This window comes from Schistocerca americana, chromosome 3, assembly GCF_021461395.2.
Source record: "Schistocerca americana isolate TAMUIC-IGC-003095 chromosome 3, iqSchAmer2.1, whole genome shotgun sequence".
Lineage (NCBI taxonomy): Eukaryota > Metazoa > Arthropoda > Insecta > Orthoptera > Acrididae > Schistocerca > Schistocerca americana.
Window position 1 is genome coordinate 215,125,252 of NC_060121.1, and position 14,694 is coordinate 215,139,945.

The following is a 14,694-nucleotide window of genomic DNA, read 5'->3' on the forward strand; positions in this document are numbered from 1 at the left end:
TGAAGCTGATCTCATACAAAAAGATGTAATATGCTATGATTAAAACATGGGAAAATCTCTGTATAATGCCTGAAGTTAATAAATCAGATAGCAAAATTAAAACTGCATGGGCAGTAGTAAAAAGAGAAACTCAGAGATCTGTTAAGGAATGTGGAGGTTGTCAATAAATAAAAATGTCAAATAAGAAATCATTGCAGTCAGATAGCCAACATACGTAAGCATCACATCCTGGAAGTAGCTCAGAAGATTGGCATGGACATTTTATTTGATTATGAGTTCAGTTGATCCCAATAGCATTACAGTTGCTAGGATATCGAGCAGAACAATGACTTTACAATCATGAATTTTTTCATAAAATTTGCAGTAATGGATACAACAGAGCACAATCTGGTACATTTATGATGATACTCATATCAACTAATGTTACATTATAATACACTGGTGTTTAATATTTAAGGATCAAAGTGACATTTGCATGATATGTCACTGCCAAGTAACGTAACTTGATGAAACTTGGTCATACATGGAAAGAACTACTACAGTATAATACAGAAATTAACTGAAAGAAATGCACAATGGGACGAACAGAAATGACACTTTTATTAAGGGTGTATACGACCCAAGAAATGTGGGAAAAACCTGGGAAATTTTTTATTCGGAGAAAACCGGGAAAAAGATGGGAATTTTTCAGAATTCCAAGAATTTTTCATTGTTTTAGCTTTCGGTTAAATTATTGTAATTTCAGCGGTAAGAATGAAGTCTTTAGCAAAGAATGTTACTGTATCCTGCTACTGGAGAATGATTCTGCAGGAATAAAATATAAACGAGAGGATAAAAAAATAAAACTTTAAAGGCAAAGGAAATGCGCTATTTACAACAACAAAACACCGTACATGCATAAGCGTCTGCAAACAGCAAAAATATGTCAAGAGGCCTTAGGGCGAAGACTACGTATTACGTCATAACAATAAGCTGCTTTCTATGAGCGTGGCGTCACAACTATTTACATTAGTTTCATTTAACCATTTGCCAGCGGGCTCATGCACATGCGTAGTTGACTCGCGTATGAGCAGCACCTTCTCCTGCTTTTCGCTACTTGTAGTGTGGCTGTTAGCTGTATCAGCAGTAGCAGCAAGCACACAGATGGTAATGAGAAAAATTTTTCTCGCGTGCTCTAGCTGCCAGATTCGCGCATGTGCAGGGTTGTCTGAGTTGTAGTGATTTTGCTGTTTCCTCCTTGTTTACAACTCCCATGTCAAATGAAAACAAAATGGATTTCTGTGGCTGAGAGCTATCAAGTGAATTAAATTACCTTCACGTAATTAAAGAGGGCAAAAATATATTATTGGTTTCAGTTTTTCTGATTTTATTTTATTTCCAAGTTATTAGCAGTCGAGCATTAATCACCTTGCAAAACAATGAAGTTATTTTTGTCAGTTTGCTAAAGAAATTTGGCTTTACTAATTTCTCTGCTGAGGCAATCAGTTTATTTGAAACGAAGTGTTTCATTCCACAGTATTGGCTAGTTCCAACTGTCTGCTGAATTTCAAGTGCATGTTTTCATCTTCTGCCATGGATGGCATTTTGCCACAATAAAGAACCAAATATGAGATAGTACAGTACTGGTACTCCAGAAAATTTACATACCAAAAACCACATTGAAAAGCTTAATATCAGATGGGACCTACTTCGTTGCGAATCTGGAAAAAAACAATGTGCACTTCAAGCCAAATTATGCATTTTAGTATGGTTATGAAATTCCGATGCTCTTGGGGTATCCTCTGATGTCCTGTTTCTTTTATGGTGTATTGTAAGCTTTCTTAGTGCTTTATACATACGAACATGTGAGCTTCCTACACCACTGCAGCTGCGCACGCGCGATAACACCTGTTTTTTAGCGCTCTCTGACGACTGATAAATCGAACCTATTTCTAACAGTCTCGGGATAGTATTGCAAATGGTGGTACGAAAAGCGTTACTTTCGAACTAAATTTCTTCTTACACAAGATGAATTATGTTATGTGTGAGAAAGTGGGATGAATTTCTTAAATCAGAGAGTGTTAAAAACTGAACGCTTTGAGGACCAGCCACTTTCAAGAATTTTGAGCCCAGAAGACCAGACATTTATGTCTTATTTTAAATTTACTGGCACATTTGTGTGATGTATCTTAAAGTATAACACTCACAAAAAAAGATCAATATTACATGTGAAAGCTTAGCTCCTCTTGTAGCTTATTAATCTTCGAGACCAATATTATATGTGAGAGCTTAGCTGTTCTTGTAGCTACACTATATGTATTGATGTAAACTTTTAACTTTTCCTCTTTGTGTGTTCGAGCTACGTAACAGTGATCTTGCTATTGGCTGACTATAACATGAGTCCTGTGCTCTGAATATCTGCTGTCATCAGCTGGCGAGATCACGTGGCATGAGATACGACTGGCTTACAAAAGGACATCGCAATCTCAATTTCAATGCTCTGGAAACTAACATCACGTATTTGGTGCCGTTTGAATTTATACTTTCGTAATACAAAAATATGCAGTGTATATGTTGCTACACATCAAAGGTCTTTCAGAACTTCTCTCCTTTTTCTTCATCAAAAGTCTTTCCAAAACTCCCCCCCCCCCCCCTTTTTTTTTCCGGAAAGTTCTACGCCAGTGTATAAAACGTTAACCATTCAAAGGATTGATAAGTTTTACAGTTCCGAGGAAAATCTATGGAAAGCCTACTGTCACTTAGCACAGGAAATGTGTATTTTTGCCTGGGGAAAAGTATATTTTTTAAACCGGATATCTGGGAATTTTTTTTCATTGTCCGTGTATACACCCTGTTATTAAAAGATAATAGTTACACTAAAGTCAACACATTTCATAATGGTCCCCTGGACAACAGTCATGGACATTGCAAAAGATGAGACATATATCGTAATAGGGTTATGGTCACCACACACTACAGTGCATGCTCCAGAATGTGCTCACATGCTGGCTGAAAAGGTCTGTGAGGAGTTCTTGTGGTAGGGTGTTTCATTCTTCCACCAACACAGTTGACAAATTCCAGATTGTTGTTGGTGCATGTGGACATGCTGCAATACATCCCCCCAACGTATCCCACATGTGCGCAATGTGTTTCAAGTCACAGGAACAAGCAGGCTGGTCCATTTGCCGAATATCCTGTCGTTTAAGGAGCTACTCCACCAGTGCTGTTTGATGCAGTTGCTCATTGTCATTAAAAAAATGCACTCCTGAATAGAAACAAATGGGGCTGGAGTACACAGAGTAATGTTGACTGGTGAGTGGACTGTGTTCAAAGATTTGGAGGTCAGTGCACCTTGCAACATTGTGCCTCCCCACACCATAACACCTGGACCACCAAAATGATCATGTTCGACAATATTCTTGGGGGCATTAAGGGTTCCCATTTCCAGCTATGTGAGAGCATGCCCAGCATAATCAGACATGACTGTTTTGGTGGTCCACATGTAATGATATGGAGATGTGTAATGTTGCATTGGTATGCTGATCTTCAAATTGTTGAACACAGTTCACTCACTGGTCAGTAAGATCATGACTCAGTACTCCTTCCCCATGTGAGTCTTTTCAAGGGTGCATTCAGCCCTGTCTTCATTTTTATGCCTGACAATGCACAACCACATTGAATTGCTTGAATATAGGTTCTCTTGAAATGAACAGATTGGCCTGCACATTCCCCTGACTTAGGTCCCATCAGGCGCATGTGGGATGCGTTGGGGAGATGTGTTGCAGCATGTCAACATGCACTAATGACCATCTAACATATGTCAATCTCACTGGTGAAGTAAACACAAGAACTCCGTACAAACCTTATGGCCAGCATGCGAGTATGTTGCAGAGTGTACATTACTATCAGTGGTGATCACATACCCTATTAAGAACCATGTCCCATCTTTTGTAATGTCCAGGGGCCATAATGAATCAGTGTGACAACAGTGTAATTACTATCTTTGAATAAAAGTCTCATTTCTGTTCTGCTTATTATGTATTTCTTTCATTGACCTTCTGTACTGCAGCATTTCTCTCCGTGTATTGTCCAAGTCTCATCTAGCTGTGTTACTTAGCAGTGACACATTATGCAAAAGTTACTTCCATCCTTAAATTTTGTACAGCAGTGTTCATGGAAATAAATAAGATGCAATGTACAGGTCGTTAGAATTAAAATTTTATGCATAAAACACAAGACATTCATGTCGTTAATGTATTTTATAATCTTTGTATATTTTATGACAAAAATACTTTATATTTATTCTTGTACTAAATGGGACATCTCAGTTATACAATAAAACTACACACATATGTGATTATTTGTGCTAAAAATTTGCTAATTGAGTAGAATGAATTTTTCAACAGGTATTCTATTAATTGAAATTTCTAGATAGAACACAGAAAATCATGGCTGAGTAATTTATTCATTTTTGCATAATGAAGTAGTTTGGTTGCTACGAAAGTCTTGTTTTGACCTTGTATTGCAAACAAGATATGCACTATTGGTTTTGAAAAGAGAACAAAATATACAGGGGAGAAGATATATTTACACATTCAAAAAAACCTGTTGTTTCTGGAACAGATTCCTGGTAGAGTGTCTTATATGAAAAGTGTTGATGATGTAAATAACTCTGAGTGACATTTTTTTTTTCCTTCTTCTATTGGCTGATTATCTGAAACTGTGACTTCGGAAGACAACAGTACATGGAAGCATCCAAAGCAAGCAACTCTTGACAACGTCCTTAGGTGTAGATGATGTCATTAGGCATAAGGCGGAAAGCTGCAGAATGAAACCTTATTGCCAGTTCTAGGATATACCAGGACCAATGTGCCGTATTTTTTTTTATTATTGGATGTGCCTGAAAACCTAGCAGAGTCCACTAGTTACATTTGTCATCCACTACATTTTATATTTATATCCTCTTGTTCTTGCTGTGTAACATAAAATTGTGCCTAATGGATTTTTTGGCATTCAGAGAGATCCTTTGCAGCTAAACCAGTTGAAGATCTCCTTAAATACCCTGTCAGCAGGTGTTCCCAGATTCCTCCATGCTGTTTTATCTATTAGGAGAGAAGTGTCACATGCAGTGAGAGTGAACTTGCTCACTGTAGTGGTACAGAGTGGGAAGTCATTTAGAAATATAAGAAGCAGCAAGGGCCCCAGCATTGAGCCTTGTGGCACTCCATTGTTGGTTGTGCCTCATATAGATGAAGCTTGAATTCCGTTACTGTCAGTAATTGTTACCCTCTGATTTCTATCTGTTGAGCAAGACAACAATCCATGTACCCATTATTCCAATTAACCTATAGAATTTTGTTTGCTTTAGCAGAATCTCATGATCAACACAGTTCAAGTAATGGAAGGCGGTGGAAAGTGTGCACCACTTTGTGACCATTCTGTCCCACAATTTGTAATTGTTGTAAATGATATTACTTGATTGTTCCGTTTTGCAATTTCCAGCAAGTCAGTCTTTTTCATTTTGTGGTATCAAATGAATCTATGCTGTTCTTCTTTAGCCAATCCACTATGTCACACTTCCTGGTGTTTCCTGTAGGAGCTTTGTTTGAGTGGAGTGATGTGTTGTATTATCGAATGCTATAGCATAATTTCTTTTTTATGGTTGGAGGCAAACAGTCATTAAATCTTGTCAAACAGTCATTAAATCTTGTTGCTGTAATTTCTGTGTGATACTCTTCAGATTTCTTCAGTGTAAACAATGACAAAGTGTTTGGAACAAGCCCACTGATTGTTCTAGCATGTAAAAGAATGAGCCAACTGCCTTTTCTCGCTACAACTCTCATTGTTTGCCGTACAGTGTCATCAGTCCATGCAGTCAGTCTGGAATGGCCAGCATGAAACCGCCTTTTGTCCTACCAGATGGCTTCATCAGGTCTGCACTTGCATATTCCCCTCAGAAAACAGCCATCTGTAGGCAACAATATCCTCCTGTTCAAGCAGAACTCTTTCAGAAAACGTTTTCTATTGACATCATATCTTTTTTAGTGCTTCTGAAATGCCGATTTTTCCTCTGAAAATCAACACCCTATCTCGTAAGGAGAGAAGCAGCTTCTTATGGGTGAGGTATTCTTTCGATGCATAATAGTTATATACATGTTGCCGAATTGCGTCATCTTGAAATTTACCCAGTTCCTTCATTTTAGCAGAATGCACTCTGGATTTATGTGGAGTTAAAATTGCAGCTGCTGCTTCCTGTAGATCTCCAGCACAATTCTCCCTTATTATTTTCTTCATAGAGCTCATTGCTATTTTCAGTGCTGCATCTACCTGTTTGACAACTTTTGACAAAGGTTTAACAGGCCTGCCAGTACCCCGGTCTTTCTCAACAAAGCATTGTACATTATATTTCAGACTAGTGGCTGTTAAAGGAACTGCCTACACCTTCTTCTCTGTGGCTTGAGGAAGAGATCATACATTCACATGTTGACATTACTACATTTACACTGCACTGCTAACATGAACTGAATCAATAACTCAACATCCATGACAAACAATGAGCATACAACAAATGTCTTCCAGCAAATGAGAACATGTAGCACCACTTGTCACCTTGAGTTGTAAGGGCGCAGTGCATCACCATAGCAACATTTACAGATTCCAGAGACTGGATTGCAACTAGTGTGTCCTCCACACAATGCATTCAACGTGCTTGAGGTATCAGGGACGTTATTCTAGCAGCCTGGCTATAATGTCTGAAGACATTCTGATCACTGAGGAAAAGGCACTTGTTAGGCAGAAACGTGTAATAAGGATAAGTTGTGGTGTCCACTCTAGAACCTCTTTTGACAGCTCTTTAAACAGTTTGTCATACTGACAACCACCTCTCGGTGTGTGTATCAACTGCCAACAGAGTTCAGAAACAAAAGTATCATCCATAAATATGATACTAGAAGTAGAAGTTATTTACACTAACCTTCACTCAGCCTTAGTGACACAGCAAAGAGTGAGATATTTATGCATAAATATTACTAGATTCCAACTTAAATCGACCTTCCCTCATAGAGTTTTCCAATAAAATGTATATTTTACACAATATAATGTATAAACAAACAAATTGTGCCAGGTTTGCCACATCATATTCCTGCACAGCTGTTTTTAATTAAATAATTTTAATGAATTTTTTGTAGTTACTGTTAAACAGTTTCTTGAATAATTTACCACCATTCAAGAGGAAAAGGTATAAACAAAATGCGAAAGTACGCTTTGCCTTGCCTACCCTTTTTCAGACAGTAATGCAAGGTTGCCAGATGGAAACAGATAAGCATGTTTGAGTAAATTACACTCATTAAGTATTCTTATATAATTATATACCCTGAAGAACCAAAGAAATTGGTACACGTGCTAATATTGTGCAGGGCCTCCATGAGCATGCAGAAGTGCTGCAACATGACATGGCTTTGACTTGACTAATCTCTGAAGTAGTGCTGTATGGAATTGACACCATGACTCCTGCAGGACTGTCCATAAATCTGCAAGAGTACAAGGGGTTGGAGATCTTTTCTGAACAGCTCATAGCAAGGCATCCCAGATATGCTCAATAATGTTCATGCCTGGGGAGTTTGGTGGCCAGCAGAAGTGTTTAAACACAGAAGAGTGTTCTTGGAGTCACTCTGTAGCAATTCTGGGTGTGTGGAGTGTTGCATTGTCCTGCTGGAATCACCCAGGTCGTTCGGAATGCACAATGGACATGAATGGATGCAGGTGATCAGACAGGATGTTTCATCTGTCAGTACCATATCTAGAAGTATCGAGGGTCCCATATCACTCCAACTGCACAAGCACCGCACCATTACAGCGCTTCCACCAAGCTGAACAGTCCCTTGCTGACATGTAGGGTCCATGGATTCATGAGGGTGTCTCCATACCCATTTGTGCCCATCCACTTGATGCAATTTGAAATGAGACTCATCCGACCAGGCAACATGTTTCCAGTCTTCAGCAGTACAATGTCAGTGTTGACGGGCCCAGGTGAGGCGTAAAGTTTTGTGTCATGCACTCATCAAGGGTACATTATAGGACCTTCGGCTTCAAATGATGTTTCATTGATTGGTTCACAAGCTGACACTTGTTGACAGCCCAACATTGAAATCTGCAGCAATTTGCAGAGGGGTTGCACTTCCGCCACATTGGACCATTCTCTGCAGTAGCCATTGGTCCCATTCTTGTAGGGACTCTTTCCAGCTGCAGCAGTGTCGGAGATTTGATGTTTTACTGGATTCCTGATGTTCACGGTACACTCTTGAAGTGGTAGTATGGGAAAATCCCCGCTTCATCGTTACCTTGGAGATGCTTTGTTCCATCGCCCATATGCCAACTATAACACCACGTTCAAACTCACCTAAATCTTGATAACTTGCCATCATAGCAGCAGTTGTTGTCTTATATAGGCATTGCCAACCACAGCACTGTATTCTGCCTGTTTACATATCTCTGTATTTGAATTCACATGCCTGTACCAGTTTTTTTGATGCTTCAGTGTATTAAATGTAGATATTTTTATTGCAGACTAGCAGCACAGAGTTGTCTTAGCAAAAGTAGACAAATCTTACGGTTGTTACAATTTTAAGTTTTAATAATTGAGTTGAGTGTGTGGGGCAATGAAGAAATATTGAACATACAAACCTAACTGATAGTGGAATATTCAGAATTAACAGCTGCATGTTGGACTATTGCTGAGTAAGAGACAGTGCACATGCTCGTTTCTCCATGTAATATAAAAAGACAAATCTTCTATACCATCGAGAATCCACATTGAAGTAAACAATATTAATGTTGATAACAGTAACAATTATAATTTTAATAAAAATAATATACTAATAATAATGGTGATTAAAAATGATGATAATCTATAACCATACTGCCAAGAATCTGTTTAAAACAAAGAATATAAGTAATAGAATACTATAAGGAAAAAGTTTTGCAGGGTTTGAAATTGAAACACAATGTTATATCTTATAATTTTTCCACTATATAAATGTACAATATAATATTAATGTGCAAGTAATATTCACTTTCGTTTCAAATTTTATTTAGAAAGTTGGGTCAATAAATGAAAGAAAATAAATCAGCATTTTAAAAACTGGTTACTACATTCGTAGTAATAGAAACAGTTTCATTTATTGTACAATGTAAAATGTAGTGTGTTCTAACACAAGTTATTCAGAAGCTGAAGTGTCAGATGTTCCAGTATTGAAATCCGGTTGTGAGCAATTTTTGTCATTATTTTTCGCAGTCTTTAACATTTAAAATTTCATCAACTTGTAAGGGTGTTGGGTCCCTGAGGAACACTACTGGCTTTAAATAGTCATCCATGTACCATCCACAAGATTCAGCCAATAAGATTGGTAGCAATAAGACATTAAATTTACATTTTTATTTTAACAGTTTCTAGCCTTGTGGATTCATATTTGCATTAACACTTGTAATTTTTTATAAATTTTTCATTTTCTTTAGGATGAATAATTTGTTTTGTAAATAGGAAATTACCTTATTAACACTTATGCCCTTCTTTGTGCCATACACGAATATTTAACTCTTCAATCACCTGAATTGTTCCCTCAATGATCTTTTGTAGGTTTCATTTTCCAAAAATATTTTAAAAGGTGTGACTTTTCCTTTATTGTGGAAAGCAGCAGTGTAACCATAGCTTGTAAATGCATGGAATTCTGATAGGCTTAGGCATAATGAGGATCCTAACTTTGATGCTAGTTGACTAATTTCTCTCTGAATAATTGTATTGATATTATGATGCTAACATGAGCACAATTCAGCATGTTGCATCAGAATTAGTCGTTATTTATTTCATTGTGACAAGTCAGAAAGGATACATAGTTGCTCTAGTTACACAATTTTTCATTCAGGTGCCAATTGTTGTTTGCTTTCCAGCTCAGAACATTTTTCTCATAGCTGCTGGTGAGCTTTAATGTCAGTAAATGGTTAAAAGTAAATATGGCTGAAGAAACATAGCTTTCAGAAACTAAATGTTCAGATGATTCTTGTTCATATGCTGCCTGACAAAAAGGTGAAGCACTGAGAAGTCATGGTCATATGTCAGTGTAACTTTGTACACTTACACACCATGGGGAAATATGTAAGCGATAATGTTTGCCATTCTCTTTAGTTAGAATATTCACCAGAATGCATTACTGTTTAGTGTAGTTATCATGTCTGGTAGTGCATATAAGGGGCAAGAACAGCATCAGATGTGAGTGATCACTGTGAAGGACATGGAGATCCAGCTTACTTGTGTGAAACATCATTAGTGGCACCTGACAGAGTTTGAAAGCAGTGTCATCTGGGTGTCTGTTTGGCTGGCTGTCCAAATTTTGCAATATTCATATTCACGGGGTACTCAGTGGACAGATGATGATGTACTGCATAAAAGGCTGATGGCAGGCATACTTATCAGTAAAGTTCTGGCCAACCATTTCTAAACACCGCAAAGGTAGATCGCCATATTCTGTACCAAGCACATCATAACCCTTTGCATCTGCGCCTACCGTCGGAGAACAAGTAATGAACTCCTTGCACCGTTTGCCAGGGACCAGCAGCAGTGAGACTAGGGAATTACTATCACTTGTGTAGGCTGTGATTAACATGTACGATAAACAGCTGCGTTATGAGTGGTATGGTGTTTGGGAAGCGTGGACTGCTTATGAATGATGTCACATTGTGCTCAAGGATGAATCATGGTACTGCACTAATGCAGATGATCATTGTCACTACCACAAATGACTGTTGTCAGTGATTATGGTAATCAGCTGGGAAAAGGTCCCACTTTTGTAATGTTTTGGAGATGCACAACAGTGTAACTCTTGGTGTAGTAAGCCATAAAGCATGACTTCAGGTCACTGCTGGTAGTGATTGAGGGAACTAACCGTGTAATGGTACATCACAGACATACTGTGTCCTCGTGTGTTACCTCTTAAGTAACAGTATTGTGGTAAAATTATTCCAATTTGTCAGTTTGTGGGCACACATGGCACATGTCTCTCTGAACTATCTGTGTGAAGTTGAGATGGCCCCCTGGCCGACAAGGTACCCAGATTTGTGTCTCATTTAATGTGTGGGACTATTTTGGGTGTCAACTCCATGCCAATGCTAGTATCCAAGATATCAAGGACCAGTTGCAACAGTTGTGGGCCAGCTTGCTGCAAGAGAAGATACAAGAACTTCATAACACCCTTCCCAACTGAATCAGTGCATACATCAAGGCCAGAGGAGGTTCAACATCACACTTATAAGTGGGCTCATACTGTCAAATTGTTTGTAGTCTTGACTCGAATTTGTAATCACTGAAATGAAAGCACATACTCTCCAACCTGCAGAGTTTCATTTAATTTCCTCCTCTCCCTTCTGGGTACTTCACTTTGTCAGGGAGTGTCTTTGTGCTTGACATCCATTGCTGAAAGACTGTGCCATCTCTCTTGCATTATATCTAGGGCCCTCCTTACTGTTGTTGTTGGGGTCTTTAGTCCAAAGGACTGTTTGATGCAGCTTTCCATGCTAGACTCCACTGGGCAGGGCTTTTCATCTCTACAGAACTGCTGTAACCTACATCCTTATGCTCTAGGTTACTCTCCTTGCTACATCTAATAATTTTAAATGCAACTACTTTTGACTTCCATTGGGCATCATTATTTTCTGGATTTAGAAAAGCACTACATTGCATTGATTTAAGTTTCAGTGTTCTTGGGTTACTTTTGGCTATAACAGTAATGATTGTTTTCATTTGATTGGCAGTGAATGGTAAGAATAGAGGTTTTTGGAAGGACTGATTAGCAACAACTCTTCATAGGTGGAATTCTTTCTGTATGCCTTAAGGGAGAAGGGGAAACAAAAGTTCACACATGTGAAACAGAATCCTTTGTGCTATCAGTTTTTAGCAGATCTTTTTGAAGAATTCTTTTTTTTTCCAGGTTGCTGATGTTCACATGGGTTGGAGACTTGTTGATGTTCCCTCATGATCCGCTAGGGAGGAATGGTCCAAAATTTGAAGAGTTCCTTCGCTTTCCCAAGAAGTTATAAGACAATGCTGAAATTGTCGCCAGTGTCAATTCAGTACAAACTGCTGCTGTGTTAGAGACCAAAAAAGTGTTGTTAATGTATTTTGATATTTTGGTGTAAAGGAAGTAATCCATTTTTACAAAATAACATATCCCATTTCTCAAAAATCTGTTGTCAAGTTTGTGCTCAGGTATTGTTAAAGTATGTATACAGCTGTATCTTGTTATTCTTTTATTACATAATATTGTATCATATTATATTTATTGTGTACAGTTGGATTATTCATTTTCAGTTTTATAAAATTATTTTCCAGTATATAAAAGCTGCATTTGAAAACAATTTGGGTTGTGAATCTTAAAGTGATAATCACTTTGCTTTTTTGTGTATTATATGAAATCAAGATATATTCTTGCCAGTCGCTGTTTTTTATCTCTTGCAGTAAAAATAAAAAAAAAAAATTAAATTAAAAAAAGTTTTTTTAAAACACTTGTCAGAGTTGCATGAAGTGCACCAACAATTTCTTTAGTTTCATATGACAGTACTCGAGAAGTGTAACCATTTTGTGTAGGCTTTCGGGTTGTTGTTTGTAAATGAAATGTTTTATTTGACTATAACTGTTGGCTAAGATATTTCACATTTCATTCGTTCGTTTCTCATAAATAGTTGCCATTTTCTACATGTTGGTAAAGTTGTACAGGCTGTATGTCAAGATAACAAATTTGCAGAGGGCATAATAAATTTTCTTTTGTTCAGTTTTAGTTAACCAACATTATGGTTGGTTGAACAATTTCCTTGATTTCAGTTTGATGGTTTGGTGCAAGTATTTGTTACATTGTACACATTCCAAAATGCTTTCAGTGTGTTTTTATCACAGGAATAGTGTAAATATCCTTATTACAAGTGTGTGTGAATGTGAAATAATTTGATGCGTGTTCTGCTTTGTGCTGCTACATCTGTTAATACTTTAAGGTACATAAAACACCACTTTAGCTGCAGTTTCCACTTCTGGTTATGTTAATGTGACCTGTATTATAATGTAAAAATGATGTATGTTAGTAAAGGTAGCTATCATTAAAAGAACATTTGGAAACTCTTTTCTTTACAGTATTCCCAAGACCTAAATGCGTATGAGTATTGAATGTAAAGAATTCTCGGAAGTTCTTCTGTTATGACAATAGCCACTTTTACTAATGTAAGCCTCTCTTGCATTATAATACAGGTCACATGAGTATGTTCAGTCAACATAACTGGTAGTGGAAACAGCAACTGAGATGGTATTTTTTGTATACCTTAAAGCATGTGTGTCATGTAGGCTTGGTATGAAAAATAATTAGTGATACTGTTTGATGTATATATTATCTCAAATGTTGCTTTTGTTTATAGGTAACTGTAGCAATTTTTAGTAAAACTAAAGTTAGTAAAACCAATAAAGCAGACAGGTGGAAAAATGTCGTCCAAATGTCAGAAAGGAAAGAACCAAAGAAATTCTTACCAGTATTGAGACTCGCTGGTAGTGGACTCACTGCTAGCAACCAAATTACTTTATATTAAATCTGATACAAATGAAGGTTTTGTATAAGCAAGCTGAAATAGTATAACTGAATGGGAACGTCCGTACTTAAGTTAGTTGTAGAAATTTGTTGTTCGTAAATAGTAGGGTCGTAAATAAGATATATGAGCAGGATTACAGTTGAGCATATTTAAGAGAGATGTACTTGAAGAGACTATTTCAGTACATAAAGATTATCGTTTTAATTATAGATATATTTTTGTAAAATATTCATTTCAAATTTTTTCACACAAGGTATGTAATTAATGATGTTTTACTGTGAACTAAATCACACAGACACTTCTGTAAATATTTGATTAATACCATTCATTTTCCACGAAAAGGGAAATAATTAATATAATTTGATGTTACCAAAATATTTGTTGTTCAGTCTTTGACAAATTTGTGTTTTTTTTTATATATAACAGTCCACTATAATAAATAATATTTAATAAAGCTTTATTTTCTTACATTGGATGATTCTGCACCCACCCCCTCTTTCTTTCTCCCTTCAACCTAATACCACTGGCTATTTTTTGAACAGAGATAATGCACAAAAATTGAAGGGAGAGGGCACTGAATTATCTGGCTTGGTATTTGTGGGCAATTACTATGTCAATAAAAAAGGAAAAAAGAAATAAAGTAATACGAATGAAAGGGGTGAAAAAACTGTTGGATTCAACTTATTTTCTTGTCCGTGTGTTTCTCCTGATCCAGTGCATGGGGGCAACTCTTCTTGTGTCTACATGTTTCATTTAGTACACTCATGCTCATAAATTAAGGATAATGCTGATACATGGTGAGACAACACACTGGTGGGTTTAAATAACTACGAGGTATTACCAAGCAGTGCATTTGACCTACGGTCATCGCACGGTAGTGGTGGCAGAAGTCCACATATGCAGAGGTGTGTTGGTGCATGTCATAGTGCAGTGCAGCGAGTAAGTGTGCTGACGTTTTCAGACATGCGAATGGTGACTGTGTTGAAAATGGCTCAAATAACACATAGATTAAGTTATGAGGGTTAGAATAATAGGGCGACTGGAGGCTGGTCAAACACAGCAGGTCGTAGCGCGGGCCCTCCGTGTGCCACAAAGTAT

General features: G+C 37.3%; 1 protein-coding gene across 2 annotated transcripts in view; it reads left to right on the plus strand.

Moving 5' to 3' along the window:
• Positions 1-14,094, plus strand: part of LOC124606952 — a 46,703-nt gene extending 32,609 nt beyond the window's left edge. For both annotated transcript variants that reach the window (XM_047139075.1, XM_047139076.1), the window contains one exon: positions 11,958-14,094. In XM_047139075.1, coding sequence (XP_046995031.1) covers positions 11,958-12,066 — 109 coding nt within the window. In that variant the 3' untranslated portion in view covers positions 12,067-14,094. The remainder of the gene's footprint in view (positions 1-11,957) is intronic.
• The last annotated feature ends 600 nt before the right edge of the window (positions 14,095-14,694 follow it).